This window comes from Pinus tabuliformis, chromosome 3_1 (assembly GCF_031772625.1).
Source record: "Pinus tabuliformis cultivar Carrire ecotype Pingquan chromosome 3_1, CPIR1, whole genome shotgun sequence".
Taxonomy (NCBI): domain Eukaryota; kingdom Viridiplantae; phylum Streptophyta; class Pinopsida; order Pinales; family Pinaceae; genus Pinus; species Pinus tabuliformis.
Genome location: NC_142301.1, coordinates 92242054 through 92258313, shown reverse-complemented (window position 1 = coordinate 92258313; position 16260 = coordinate 92242054). Strand labels below are relative to the sequence as shown.

The following is a 16260-nucleotide window of genomic DNA, read 5'->3' as shown; positions in this document are numbered from 1 at the left end:
TTCACGTCATGATATTTATCTCCATTTTTGGTTTCTAAATGTTCCATTGTCAGATCTCAACCATCTTTAGAACTTGGCTTTAAATAATGTCCTTCCCAGAAAGCAACACAATGCCTGTTATATACTGAACTGTCTGGAAGACACCTAATTCAAATGCCAATTATATGCGATTATAATAAAAGGTGTGAATATGAAATGTTGTGCCTCTGACTATAATATGCTTGTGTAGCTACAAAACAACATATAAGTGTATTTGAAATGTGTTCTTTGAAGAGCCATTGCATATGCTAAGGTAATATCATTCTATCTAACAGAAACATGCACGAGGTTTTTTGTGAAAATGCACTGTATGAATAACTCCTAGAATGCTTCAGAAAGGCATAGAAACAGAGAATTTCTAAAATAATAAAATATGCAATTCATGCAACCTGAAGGAGAAATTTTAAACCGGCCAGCTTATATTTGTCATGTCTACATGGCTATTAAATTGAGAAAGTGGGTTCACATGTAAAAACATGTCTATACATATTGCAGAACAGCTTTGTAACTACAATTTATATGGCAATCTGTACACCGCACAATTATGAGCGTTTAACATTTCATACAGAAAAGATGAGGTGAAATCCAATCACATCTCCATATACATATAACTAATCGGGCAGACACTTCCACCCTGAAATGTAACCTACTGCAGATACAAGGAATAATCATTATTCAGGTTAAATTAATATAATGAGACCAAGTAAATATGGAGATGACACATTTCCCGAGCAAAGCATCTGATCAATCAGCTCAACAGAATGATGAAGTAAAGAGTTACAAAAAGTAATTCTTTGCTTCCCCAAATAAATCAACTAAGAAGAACCCATACCAATTACTTAGCATGCTCAACTCTGATAGCAAATGACACTTGAGGAAGATGATGTATGATTTAGACCATTTCTATTCCACGGGGTTCAGGCTTGCAAAACAAATTCTAAAATCATATAAAAGAATATGATCTCGGCCTTGCTACATGAAAGAATGACAGACAAACAATTGAGCATTTTTTATGTAACTGCCCCAACTGGTTAGAAGAGAAACCAATTTACAGAATCAATATATCATCTTGAAGTCCCTGCTGCAGCTGGTTTGTCAGTTGTACTAGAAGATCCAACAAGGTCAATATCCCCAACACCCAGAGGAGGACCAAGGCTGCATCGAGCTGTGTTGTGCACTGCGATGGCATCTCTTAGCTTTTGGAACTGTAAAAGTAACAGATAATCACTAGTGAGATGTTTCAACGGATTATAATTTCCAATATGCAACATGAGAAAGCTTATAGAGCAGTAAACTATTAGAACCAGAAAACATTGGTAAAAGCTAATGAAAGTCCATTGATCTTTCAAGATATGAAGGTCAGTCCTTGAACTTGATGCTTAAAAGGGAGGTCCTTCTATGTACCTAGATCTCAAACCAACATTCCAAACATCAAAAACTAAATTGACATTTTCACGGGTATCAAAGTACACAGGCATCCCCCAAGCACCACCAACTTTTATTACTATGAAATTTAATTTGGCCAGAATCCTCACAATGCTATAACAGATCCCATTTTGACAAGCTTAACAAGAACAGGACATATAGATCTACCATTTTCCATAAGGAGACAAACAACTCCCAAGTGCTTGCTGAGAACAGAAATATGATACAAAAAATTGGCTGAGGACACATGGATCCCGTAGCTCAAACAAGAAAGCCACATGATGGTTGAACAAATGTTGAAGGCAGGTCATTGGTGCGGTCTTCATTTCGGCCTATGTTCCACCAAGTTTCCAAGATGGGGAAACAAGGGAACATGGAGACACACAAGGGGGAAGTGTAGCAGCAACCCCGAATTTTAGGAAAATACAGAGGGGACAGGGGGGCATCAGGGTCCCTAGCATAGCGGTCCCCATCTCTAAACTTATAAAACATGTAATGTTCAAAACCTTGAAACACTCAAACATCTTGAAACAATTAATTGTAATGTTCAAAACCTTGAAACACTCAAACATCTTGAAACAATTAATTGTAATGTTCAAAATAATATTAACATTAATTACCAAGGTCTGAGACTCCTCAAAGCTATATCCCTTTTTTTTTTCTATCTTCATGGTTTATTGGACAAAAAATATTGGGGGGGTGCCCAGGTGTCCCCCTTCTAGGTGAGGGGAGGTGCTCAGATGTCCCCCTTTTAGGGAAACATGTCCCCCACACTGGGAAAAGATTTATCCGTCCTTTCCTTGAGTTTCCCCCAAAGGAAGACATGGGGAAACAGTTCCCCTGGCATCCCCCGTCCCTGGAGCATGGGTAATGTGGGGGGTGCAACCCCAACCCCAGGAGACATATCCCTGTGGAACACTGATTTCAGCCCATGAAAACTTCGATGCTACAACACTGTTATTAATGTTGCAAAAGCCTTAATTAAAACCATTCAAGAGATTGGGCCATACAATGTCATTCAGATCAGCACTAGTAATGCTGCTAATTGTAAGCAGTAGGAACAATTATTGAGGACAAGGACACTAACATATTTTTGGTCAGGTCGTTTGGTTCACACAATGAACCTCTTGATGCATAATATTCTTAAGATGAAGGACCATGATTATAGATGGACTGGTGCATTGTACAAGAGAGAAGAAAATGATAAAACTTATTGCTAGTCACAGCATGGCCCACTACATTTTATCACTCCAAGTTGGAGCTACTAGAGATTGCAAAGCCAAATTTGCTAGCTATTACTACAACTTCAAGCGCCTTTTGAACATAAGGGAGGCATTGGCTAGTATGGTCCCAAGCGATTCATGGTAAGATTTGAAAAAGAGCCGCTTCTGCATCTGCTAGACATGAATTTCAGGAGGTGGAGTCAAGACACAGTGCTTGATGACCAATTTTGGGAACAGGTTAGGTATGTTTTGCAGTGCACCAAGCTCATTTATAGTATGATTTGATTTGCAGATACAACATAGCTCATGACTGAGGAGGTGTATGAGCAGATGAACAGCATGCCAGGTCAAATCAAAGATATTGTCGAGCCAAGAAATGAGATCTTGTAAGATCATATCCATAAACTGTGAAAATTCCCTAAACCCGAATCCCTACTGCAGCAACTGATGATATTTTTCCTACTTGTTAATTTATATGAACAAGTTATTTGCAGTTTTCTACAGGCAAACATTGAAATACATACACTGCGGCCTACACCATTTAAAATAATATGCCAAAACAAGAAACTGAACAAGAGAAAGATACAACACCAATGACAGTTGTTTTTGGACAAATGTCCTCGTAAAACCCAATGCAGGAAAACCGGTGCAGCAGCTCTGAGGGTTTTATTATTATGCAGTAGTAATTTCTGAATACAACTTCTGGATGCCTTCCCAACAATCCAGTTACAGAGAATATCACTGACAGAGAGATCTGTGAGATTACCTCACACTATCACTGAAAATCTTGGCTGATCCAGCCCCTGAATGACAGCCCCTAGCTGCCTCTATGCAGTCTATTCGTCAGCCTAGCATCAAACCTTCTGGGAACAACGTCACTCCTCCAGCTGATCGATTTGTTGCCCAGGAACTTTGATTTCTGCCTCCCGGTCTCACACCCCGGTTCCCAGCTTTTGCAATCGATTCCTTCAGCAAATTTTCGGACTTCCTCTAAGCTTTTGCAATGCCTCTGCGTGGCTCTGCGTCAGCCCCTCTGGCTTTGCCCTACCACTGCTGGATCTTCTTCTGCCTTCTCTGCTAAGTATTCTTCGACCAAGAAAGATTTCCCTTTGGATACTATCCCTGCCCCTCACTACAAAAGCTCACTTCGAATTTCTCACCGGCAGTTGTTCTGCTTCAGAAATTCGATCTTCTGAACTCTCTCTGTGTATCTTCCAAATGACCCTCAAGCCTCCTTAAATAATCTTCTCGTTGACATTCAAGGCCTAGATTAGAAGCTACTCAATGGCTAAGATCATTTCTACTTGATCCTTGTCTTCTTCTAGAAGTTACACCCACAATTACATTAATACCCATTAATTATTTTAATTTCCTAAGTTTAGACTTAGGGTCCCATTAAAAATAATTAATTATTTTAATAAAACTCTCTCCGAGTGGAATTTCCCAAAACGCTTTCTGGATTCTTTGGAATACATGTGCCCAAGCCTCCCTACAAAATTTGAGACTTAGAGCACATCCAATGCTACCAAAAATCAACCTAAACATGTCGTCAAAAAGTGGGATATTTTTCACTCCGTACCCTAGTGTATGTCCTTGTTACCCACCACCTATGGGTGATCCCATAAGAGAATTTTTCTCCTAGATTTGTCTTCAGCCAGCAAACGGCAACCCCCTTGACAGCCACCTGATAGCTTTGATGTGCTACTTTTCTCCGCCACTTGAGCCAATTGTTGTGTACCCTCACTCATCTGTCATGATCGTATGTTTGAAGGTGGGCCATCCAATCCTAAAGGTATGATTTTTCATTATGTAATTGGGTGTTTGTACTTGTTTTTCTTGGGCACAATTGAGTATGGATTACTGGGTGACTTAGAAGAAGGGTTTTCACTGTACTCTTGTTCCCTTACCTTAACTGGGGGGTTAATTCTGAATCCTAGTCACATGGGATCTCCTTTATTGGCTATTAGCTTTAAGAACGACACTACACGGGAAACCCTGAATTTGGTTGTGTGGTCCTACTTCCCAATACCATATATCTCACTCCCCTTAGCTCATTACAAGCCCTTTTCACATTTTCCTATTTGGGTCCACATTTGTTCATTGGGTCCACAAGGTTTTGCATCCCCTTCCCCTTGCCCACACTTTGAATTAGGCCTGGAACGATGCCCCAAAGGTTGATGCAGCTAAAAATAAAAGAGATAAAAGCATTATATGGCCACATACAACAGGAAATGTACCACAAATGCAAAAGATGGTCAAGACAATAAAATTTGGAATATGGGCAAATGTTAGATCTAAGACTTTTGTGATCCATAATGTAAATACAAGTCTTTCGGATTAATCACATTGTTTGGATTTGGTCGATGTTTCGAACCAAATAATGTGGTTCATTATCAGGACAAGGTGATAAATCAATCGATCTGAAGGAATAAATAGCATGGATGCATCATTGCCTAGAGTTAGCCGTTGAAAAATAGTTGTTGGTAATTTCGTTAAGGAGTATATTATTATTTAAGAATAAGAGATAAGGAGATGTCTGTTAAATTATTTAATATTTAGTTAGAAACTAGCTGTTATGTAATAATTAAAATAAAAATCAATATTATAAATTAGTTTTAATATAATAATATAATCTAAAAATAATTAATTTATATAATATTATTTGTTGACTTTTAATATTATTTGTGGGCAAATGTCAAACATGAGCTCTACCCCCTATTATTATGGCCATCACCCTAGTTCCTAGGGCCCCTATGAGTGCCCCCTACATCATTAAGGAACCCATGCATATCCCTACCCTTGGTGGGCGATGAACTACCGCACCTTAAGGGGGTAATCACCGCTATATCATACACAACATGCTCTCATCTCTTGGAGCTTGGAGCAGTAAAATAAAAGAAAAATCAATAAAAGGCAAAAGGCATATGAAGAAAGGTGGAAAAACAAAGGTTGGGGTAACTCATGTACCACGATTGCTCCCTCCTACATTCATATACTCAAGGTGTGGGCCCTCTTCATCATAACTACCCTTGTACCATGGCATGTGGCTTGGAGCCTTCCATTTGCCCCCATTATGTTCCATCACTATTTCACATGACACCTCCCATTTGAAGGATGCACCTTGGAATTGTCAATCCCTTAAAGGTTGAAACCACCTAATAAGGTCCTTCATTAACCACTCCTACCCAAGAAGGTAACACTACTACATGTTCAAAGCCCCAAATTTGGACGGGAAGCTCATTATGAAGTCTCACTTATGCCTTGATTGACGAGCTTATTCACTCAATTGCATTAATGAATCATTGTATTTGAAGGTGATGCATTGGATCTTATACACGTTTGTAGGTGGGTTTTCGTCTTGGACTTGGCCTTCCCTATATGGGATTCAAGCCCTCCAGAGGATCACAATGGAATTTGTCGGGTGAGTGTTGAGAGCCATGGGTCTCCATTCATGCAGGGCATGATCGCCACACCACGGGCTTCTTCAGTAGCATCATTTGCTTGCTTGTGCCCCAGTGATTCGAGATGATGATACACTTGGACCAGGATGCCCCAAATGACAACACATTGCACCCAACACTTGGCGGTTGATGCAAGGCCCAGAGGAGGTTGTGTCTTTCCTAGGGAGACATGGGAGGGCATGTGTCATCTTCTAGCCCTCATTGATGGAGCATTGACTTCATTTTGAACCATTTGGAAACCCACGAGACCCATTTTGGAGCTCCAAAACCAAAATAGGGGTCCTGGAGATGTTTTGCAGCATAAGGAGGTTATCATCCTCTTCATCATAATTTCTGAGGCCCTCTCCCACATTTCTAGCACAAGAGGCCTCAACACTGCCTTTCTAGGCCTCCATGCATGCATGACGTCAACCTTGCATAGGCTTAGGAGAGAGATTAATTTAATTTTTAAAGCTATCATGGTTAGCTTGTAACCATGGGTTACTTAGCACATTAGACATTTTAGAGGGGCTTTATCATTTGTTATATCACATTACAGATCTTGTATAAATAGATGAGACCTAGTCTCATCCCAAACCATCACACTTGGGATTTTTGCATACACCTCATGAGAAGATTCAGATTTGCAATTGGAGAGGATTTTGGATGCTAACAAATGAATTTTGATGTTTGGATCATTTTCGCTATCTTTTTGGTGTTGAATTTCCATGGCACATGAGAATCTAGGTTAGGTCTTGAAATAACTGACACAAACCTACTCCAGTGCCTCAACCATCCTACTTTGCACAACGGAAAATTACACATCAGTGAATCAACTAGTACACATGACAATTTTTAAAAAAAATTAACCCTTCTTCGTTATATTAATAACTTTAATACAACTGTCTAAGGCTCCCGTACCAAGGATAATGGCCCTCATACATCCACTGATACAAGAATACAAGAACAAGATACATTGGTCATCTAGCTGATGTAGAGCTCAATTACAACTGCCTTGATCATACCCTGAACACAAGCTTCCAATCTGCATCTCCTACCTCTATCAATGGTTATGCTCCTTTGGGTCATTGAACTCAGCGTATGAATCTGCCCTCTAGCTGATCATTCGTCCTTCAATGTATCAACACTTAGGGTCTTCTTTCGAGTTGTTCACAACTTCGTTTGTGAACAACTCTCAATTTCCCACTACTGCTCCTCAGCTCCTTTGGGACTTCTTCCTCTAATGCCTTCTTGCATTGCCACAATGAAGACAAACTTTGGGCTGGAGATCTGCCACCTATCACTGTCAAATGCCCTTCTTCAACAATGAACTTAGGCTATCAATTTGGCTCTCTTGGCTGATTTGTCCCTGAGCTCAACTTCTCTACCTCTCCTAGTAAGCTTGTAGCCCTTCATAAGACCTACACTTAGGGCACAATGGCTAACCATCTAACAGTCCTCCAATCTGTACTTTGGCTGCCATACATCTGTCCAATCTGGACTCTAATTGTTCACTGCAACTTCATCTTCAGATCTGCCCATTCTTCAGTCAATGTTTGACCGATCTTGGGCCCACAGGACTGCCCAGATCTAGGGCTCTTCAGATATGCCCACATACCCATGATTTGATCCTCAAATCACATGAATCTAGGGCTTCTTCAAACTGTTCTCTATTCTGCAATATGCTCCTCAATTGCACTGATATGGACCTCATGGATCTACCCTCATTTAGGGTTCTTTCCATATGTTTTAGAATCAGCCTTCCTCCACCATGCATATTGATCATCATGAAGACCCATTATTTCTGAAAAGGACATTACAATACTGCCATGAGACTAGGCTTACAGCATGCTACAGGCCTGAGGTTTTTTGTCTTGGTTAAGTCATCTGCCCAGTCCTCAAAACCTCCTCTAAAACCCTCGCTAACCCTTCTTAACAGTCCCTTCTTGCGCTAGTGCATGGCGCTATTCTCCTAGTTGACCCATCCTTCTAGCCTTCAGATCAGCCCCAATCTAGGGCTTGTCCTACTTACTACACCATAGAAAGATCATGCCCTATTTCTCAATAGGATCAAACCAAACGCATGCCCTAATCAGTGCTTCAATTATGCCAGCTAGCTCCCTTATCTCAGCCTTTGTCCAGACACTGAGGAGACACTCTATTACTCCTTCGTTTACCATGGATTGGCTCCTTAAGGGTTGCAACTACTCAGATTAGGCCTTCTCTATGATAAGCACGCACTTGTGGTATTCTTCTTCATGCTTCCCTAATCTAGGACTTTATACCTTCTGTCCTAAACACTTTAAGATCAAATCTTCACCCTTAAAGTGGTCACACTTGAGAGGTATTCTATGGTTGTTTTGAGCATCTTCTTTCAAAGGATTTGGCCCTCCTACTAGGGTTCTTGAATAGCTACAAGAATACCCTAATTCAGACCTCCAAACCAGTCCTCAAATCCTGCGTTATGCCTTGTCTTGAGACCTCCCCATCGCTGATCCATAAACACTTACAACCTTCTTTCCCAAACAGACTAGGTGTGTGACCCTCCTAGATCTCTACTAATAGGGATCTCAACTCTCTCATTTAGGACCAAAGAAGCCTGCGGTTACATATAAGAAGAACTTCAATGCATGCCCAAAATCCTCTTTTGCCCACATGTCCTTCTTGACTCGGCCTACATGCTGAATTAACCCTGAAGTCTGCGGCATCTCCATCTAGCCCCCTCCGCTAGATCACCTGCACTTGATAGTCAAACACGGCCTCCCCTAAAGTAGCCCTCCACGGCCCTCAAACTAGGGCTCTCTCTAGGCTACATCTCAACCTCCTTTAGATCAAATGAGCTCCATCTCATTCAATACTTTCTAGCCTAGCCTTAGGCCTTCTTAAATAGATTTTCTCTAAGCCTTCTTAGGAACCCTCTAGATCTTAGAGGAATTTTCCACTTAGACTTAGAATTTAATTTTCTTTTTAATTTTCATTTTGGAATTTTAAACCCCATCTAGGTCTAAAACCCCTTCACTTGGGTCTTTTGCTCACAAACCCCTTTTGTGACCAAAATTCTCACAAACCCCAGATTTGGGCTTGTGGAATACCTCCCAAGCTACACTTCTCAACATTTGGAGACTCTAATGTCTTGTTGATGGATGGATATACTTCACATTGTCTTGTAAGTGCTCTTTACGATGTACTTATGATTTTCACTAATGTCTAAAGCATGGAATATTGTCTCATGATGAAATTTGCGCCCTAGTTATTAAATATTGTTCTAGAATTGTAATCTCGAGAAATTATGCATGTCTTATTGATAATGTGAAAAGAAGGTTCCTAGTGGATAATGATTATATTTAATCCACGAAGCTCCATTAACTAAGAAAAAAGAGGGTAAATGCTTAAAGGGGTAGTTAGGGCTTCCCCTTTAGGTCTCTTTAAAAAACAATTTGGTCAAATCAAAGTTCCCATGACTCCAACCTCCCAATGGTTTAGGCACTAGTCTTGTCCCTTGGTGGTCACACTTCAATTTTATCCATAAATTTTCCTTCTTTTCTTCATCCCTTTAAGGATAAGGAAGAGCATCTAGGGCTTGGTGTGAATTCTAATAGAGGAGGAATTTTTGAGTTTGACTTGGATAGAAATCTTCCTTTGTGTCTCCTCTAAAGGTGCTCCAGTTTTGGTGGATTTCCCACAATGGATTCTCCACGGATTTTGATGCCCTATTTGTCACATCAAGAGGGAAACCTAAAAGCTAATCCTTCAACTTAGGGATTCTTTGAAGACAATCTCTTTAGTACTTGGTGAAGAAAATCATTCATTGCGTTTTCTTTCTCCTAACTTGACCTTGGATGCATATATATATCGTGTCAAATTTCAAACCTTGGTCTCGTGGAGTTTCTTTCCCAAGTGGTTTTTCGTGGAAAGTCTTAATAACTCCTCCCAAAGCTTGCACTTTTGTTGAACCTTGCATTGAATGAACTACATTGCCTCACTTCAAGCCTATCATAAAGACATTTATCACAAGTGAATAATAATGGGACTCCTCTCGTCGATGAAAATCCAAGAAGAGCAAGGAACTTAGGTTGTGGTGATAGTGGACCTTTGTCCCAACTATTGTAGTGTCCTCTAGCTTTTGCCTCTTTACAAGGCCTGCTAGTTTGTGCAACAACATTTTTGGTGTCGTTGTCAGGTACACTAGATGGGTATCTAGTTCCTATATGACATTATCAATATATCCTTTTGGCGACTCCAATGGAGGAACGAAGACCGTGTTCCTCATTGAACCTCAAAGTCAATGCTTGTAGGGTGAAGCAAGCATCTCTCAAGGCATTTTGAATTCACCCTGGCGATTCCCCATTGATTTGTTATGCGAAGCTCGAGGAAATGGCCCCTTGGGATCCACATGATGTTGATATTTTTGAGTTCTTGCATATATAAGAAGGAAAACGAGATATTGGTCATCGTTTTGAAATTGATCGTATATATGAATTTGACAATGGTCCTATTTTTCCTTCGTCCCCTCATCCCTCCCATCATGTTTCTAGGGACCATGATGGGGATAATATGCCCAAGTCGGTTCTTCATTCAAAGTTCATGAGTTTGATTGTTGATATCTCCATCTTTTGGCTAGAAGAGAGGATCTAATGGAACAAGTTGAAAACCTCTTTTCTTTCTCCATCCATGATCTTTCATATACGGTTACTTTATTTTCCCACCTCCCACCCCTGTGATCTACATATGATTCTTCCTCTCTTTGCTTTTGGATTTATTGCATAAGTAATCGCAAAGGCAGGTATTCTTGTATTGATCTACTAATATGTTGGTTACACTAGGTATATGATTACACTTAGCTTCGCATAACATAGACATCTATGTTAGAGTAAGTGCATTGCATGTTCATTTTCACATTAAAATTTAATATCATATTGTTTGCTCATTGCATTTAGCTTAACATTGCATTTTATTTTACTGTATGGTTTATTATATATTTGATGAAAACATGGGCGTTCAAAGTAAGCCCAAACCAGATGCCTCCGATGTTTGTTTGTGATGTGCAGGATAACAGGTCTAAGGTCCTAGAGGATTGTTGGTGTTCTCATGACCTCCCCGTTCGAGTACATGGTTCGTGCACTCCACAAAGAGCTCATGTCCCAGTAGGACCCAGACGTTACCCACCACCTGTTGATGATCCCATAAGAGATTTTTTCTCCTAGATTATTCTTCAGCCAGCAGCCAACAACCCCTTGACATCCACCTGATAGCTTTGATGTGCTACTTTTCTCCACCACCTAAGCCAGCTATTGTGTACCCTCACTCATCTGTCATGATCGTATGTTTGAAAGTGGGGCATCTAATCCTAAAGATATGACTTTTAATTAAGTAATTGGGTGTTTATGCTTGTTTTTCTTGGGCACACTTGAGTATGGATTACTAGGTGACTTAGAAGAAGGGTTTTGATTGTACTCTTATTCTCTTACTTTCACTAGGGGGTTAATCCTGAACCTTAGTCCTGTCAAATCTCCTTTATTGGTTATTAGCTTCAGGAAAGACACTACATGAGAAAACCTGATTTTGGTTGCGTGGTCCCGGTTCCCAGTACCATATATCTCACTCCCCTGCGCTCATTACAAGCCCTTTTCACATTTTCCTATCTAGGTCCACATTTGCCTGTTGAGTCCACAAGGTGTTAACATCGCCTTCCCCTTGCCCACATCTTGGGTCTGGCCTGGAACAATGCCCTGGAGGTTGATGCAACTAAAAAAAAGAGACAAAAGCATAATATGGCCACATACAACAGGAAATATACCACAAAATGCAAAAGATAGTTAAGACAATAAATTTAGCACGTGGGCAAAAGTCGAACATGAGCTCTACCCCCTATCAGTATGGAAATCACCCTGGTTCCTAGGGCCCATATGAGTGTGCCCTACATCATTAAGAACCCATGCATATCCAAAGCCCTGGTGGGTGATGAACTGCCCCACCTTAAGGGGGTAATCACTATATCATACAAAACATGCTCTCATCCCTTGGAGCCCCAACAGTAAAATAAAAGAAAAATCAATAAAAGACAAAAGGCATATGAAGAAGGGTGGAAAAACAAAGGTCAGGGTAACTCATGTACCATGATTGCTCCCTCCTAGGTTCATTTACTCAAGGTGTGGGCCCTCCTCATCATAGCTACCCTTGTGCCATGGCATGTGGCTTGGAGCCTTCCCTTTTCCCCCATTTCATTCCATCATTATTTCACATGACACCTGCCATATGAAGGATGTACCTTGGAACTGTCAATCCCTTAAAGGTTGAAACCACCTAATAGGGTCTTTCATTAACTGCTCCTACCCAAGAAGGTAACACTACTACATGTTCAAAGCCCCAAATTTGGAGGGGAAACCCATTATGAAGTCTCACTTATGCCCTTGATTAACAAGCTTATTCACTCAATCGCACTAATGAAGCGTTGTATTTGAAGGTGAGGAGACGCATTGGATCTTATACAGGATTGCAGGTGGGTTTTCATCTTGGACATGGCCTCCCTATACAGGATCCAAGCCCTCCAGAGGATCACAATGGCATTTGTAGGGTGAGTGTTGAGAGCCATGGGCCTCCATTCATGTAGAGCATTGATTGCCACACCATGGGCTTCTTCAACACCATCATTTGCTTTCTCATGCCCCAGTTATTCGAGATGATGATACACTTGGACCAGGATCCCCCAACTGGCTACACATTGCATCCACCATTTGGCAGTTGATCCAAGGCCCAGACGAGGTTGTGTCTTTCTTAAGTAGACATGGGAGGGCATGTGTCATCTTCTAGCCCTCATTAATGGAATATCGACTTGATTTTGAGCCATTTGGAGACCCACTTTAGATCCCCAAACCCAAAATAAGAGTCTCGGAGATGTTATGCAACATAAGGAGCATATCACCCTCTTCATCATAATTTCTAAGGCCCTCTCCACATTTCTAGCACAAGAGGCCTCAATGTTGTCTTTCTACGCCTCCACACATGCATGACGTCAACTGTGTGTGGGCTCCAGGGGGAGACATTAATTTAATTTTTAAAGCTATCATGGTTGGCTTGTAACCATGGGTGGGTTACTTAGCACATTAGACATGTTAGAGGGGCTTTATTATTTGTTATATCACATTATAGATCTAGTATAAATAGATGAGACCTAGTCTCACCTCAAACCATCACACTTCAGATTTTCGCGTGCCTCATTAGAGGATTCACACTCGAAATTTGGAGAGGATTTTAGATGCTTATGGATGAATTTTGATGTTTGGATCATTTTCGCTATCTTTTTGGAGCCTTTAGTGTCGTGTTGATGGATGGATATACTTCACATTGTCTTGTAAGTGCTCTTTATGATGTATTTATGATTTTCACTAATGTCTAATGCATGCAATATTTTCTCATGATGAAATTTGTGCCCAAGTTATTAAATATTGTTCTAGAATTTTAATCTTGGGAAATTTTGCATGTGTTACTCATTGATAATGTGAAAAGAATGTTCCTAGAAGATCATGATTATATTTAATCCATGAAACTCCATTAACTAAGAAAAAAGAGGGTAAATGCTTAAAGGGGTAGTTAGGCTTCCTCTTTAGGCCTCCTTGAAGGACAATTTGGTCAAATAAAAGTTCCCATATCTCCAACCTCCCAATGGGCTAGGCATTAGTCTTATCTATCGGTGGTCAAACTTAAATTTTATCCATAAATTTTCCTTCTTTTCTTCATCCCTTTAAGGATAAAGAAGCTCATCTAGGCCTTAGTATGAATTCTACTAGAGAAATTTTTGAGTTTGGCTTGGATAGAAATCTTCCTTTGTGTCTCATCTAAGGTGCTCAAGTTTTGGTGGATTTCCCAGAGTGGATTCTCCACAAATTTTTAATGCCCTACTTGTCACATCAAAGGGAACCCTAAAAGCTAATCCTTCAACTTAGGGATTCTTTAGAGGCAATCTCTTTAGTACTTGGTGAAGTAAATCATTCATTGATTTTCTCTCTCCTACCTTGACCTTGGATGCATATATATATCGTGTAAAATTCCAAACCTTGGTCTCATGTAGTTTCTTTTCCAAGGGTTTTTTGTGGAAAGTCTTAATAGTTCCTCCCAAAGCTTGCACTTTTGTTGAACCTTTCCATTGAATGAACTACCTTGCCTCTCTTCAAGCCTATCATAAAGACATTTATCAAAAGTGAATAATACTGGGACTCCTCCCTTCAGTGAAAATCCAAAAAGAGCAAGGGACTTAGGCTGTGGTGATAGTGGGCCTTTGTCCCAAGTATTGTTGTGCACTCTAGTTTTTGCCTCTTTACAAGGGCTGCTAGTTTGTGCAACAACAATCCTTACACATAAATATGATTCCATCTTGGTTGGCCCAACCAGCACCCAGGGGTGGAGTTAGAAAAAAGCCACACAGATCTAGAGGTAAAAAATGGGTATATGCTTGCATTAGACAAGTTAGTCCTCAATGAAGAGGAGTGTGCTCAAGTACAAAGCCAATTGAATAAGTACATCAGTGAACATGAAGTCCTTGGTAACTTGCATGCAACTCATGATCAAGTTAAGTCGAGTCCTCTATCAAATGGTGGAACATGTACGGCTCATCTATTACACATCTGCATAAATTTGCAGTGAGGGTGATTTCACAAGTTGTTAACACTTTTTGTAGAGAGGTGTTCGAGCACCTATAGCTTCGTCCATAGCATTGAGAGAAACAGGTTGAATGTAGACCAAACAGAAAGCTTGATTTATGTGCAATGCAGCACTTGAGGTTGTGGTCCCATTACTTTGATGTAACAGAAAATGATATAACATACATGACTTGTGACAACCAAATCCAAAGGAGACTAATATGGATCATGGAGAGCCATAGTTTTAGAGTGTTTGGACGCTGAATTTTGGGTGATCATGATGGTGATCCATGGAGCAAAGACGCCACCCCCATCCACTACTTGGTTTCCGGATGCAGAAGTTTTTGCCTTTATCTTCACAACATCCAACATTACATGGGGGCCACGCAACTACTAGTTGTGTTCCACAAACACTTCCACCTACTTGTACTCTTTTTCATGTTTAGAAGTAATTTCTAGAACTTAGTATTTTGTCTTTATTATGGATTATTTTGTAAATATTATATGATAGTTTTAGTTTGAACCTAACTTTGAAATGTTGACTAAATAGTTTAACTCTTTAGTAATAAATATGATGCTCTATTTATTTTGTGGTTGATGCTATCTATTACAATTTGTTGATGGCAAATTTTATATGTTGAAATTTTAAGGTTGACAGTGTGGTTGATGATTGATAATTTGATGACAATGAGTTAAACTATCAAATTATTGATGTCATATGAGTACTAAATGGTTGTAGCTTTAATGATCATCACTAATCTAGTAGTTAAATCTATGTTATCAAGTTTTCTGCAGTTGATTCAACACTCTGCGTGTTTTTTAATATATATGCATCAAAATATATTAAAATATATATTTATAAAAAACACTTCGCTCCCATAATCTTTATGAAAATTGTGCTTCTTGTTGAATTTCCACGACCTTGAGTCTAGGTTAGAGTCTTAAAATCGCTGACGCTACCAAAACCAAGAATCTCAACCATAAACTGCTTTGCACAGCGGAAATATAAAGCAGTGAATTACAAATGCACAATATACATGGTTTTAAACAAAATTGTACAATTTTGTACAAATCCCAATCTTTGTTATATTAAACCAAATCTGAATAATACAACAGTCTATGGTATACAAGATACAATGACAAACTTCGTTGCGCAACTTCGATGTTGTATCTTGTCATGCCGGTCCTTCGCTTCCGTACTGATCACTATTAGTGCCTTAGTCCATCAAGGCATCTACACATTGAGACTCCAATAGGGCTGCCTCCTATCACTGTTGCAAGTCTCATCTGCTACAATGAACACGAGCTCATCAATTACTCTCTGGGTAGGCCTAATTCCCAAGCTCCAATCTACCTATCTAGCAATCACTTTCATCCATCAAAGCGCTGCACATAAGCCTACAAACTTCACCCACTCTCACATCAACAACATCCTTCTAATCCGCTGCTCTAGGGCTACTTTGGGTAGCCAACTCACTGCCCTCCAACCAGCTCTAT

The 16260-nt window shown here is 40.0% G+C and overlaps 1 protein-coding gene across 1 annotated transcript in view; it reads right to left on the bottom strand.

Annotated features, from left to right (window-relative positions):
* Positions 1-438: 438 nt before the first annotated feature.
* LOC149185935 (thioredoxin-like 2, chloroplastic) overlaps positions 439-16260 on the bottom strand; it is a 123661-nt gene continuing 107839 nt past the window's right edge. Inside the window, exon 4 of the mRNA XM_089410840.1 lies at positions 439-1244. Within this exon, the coding sequence (XP_089266966.1) occupies positions 1104-1244 (141 nt within the window). The 3' untranslated portion in view covers positions 439-1103. The remainder of the gene's footprint in view (positions 1245-16260) is intronic.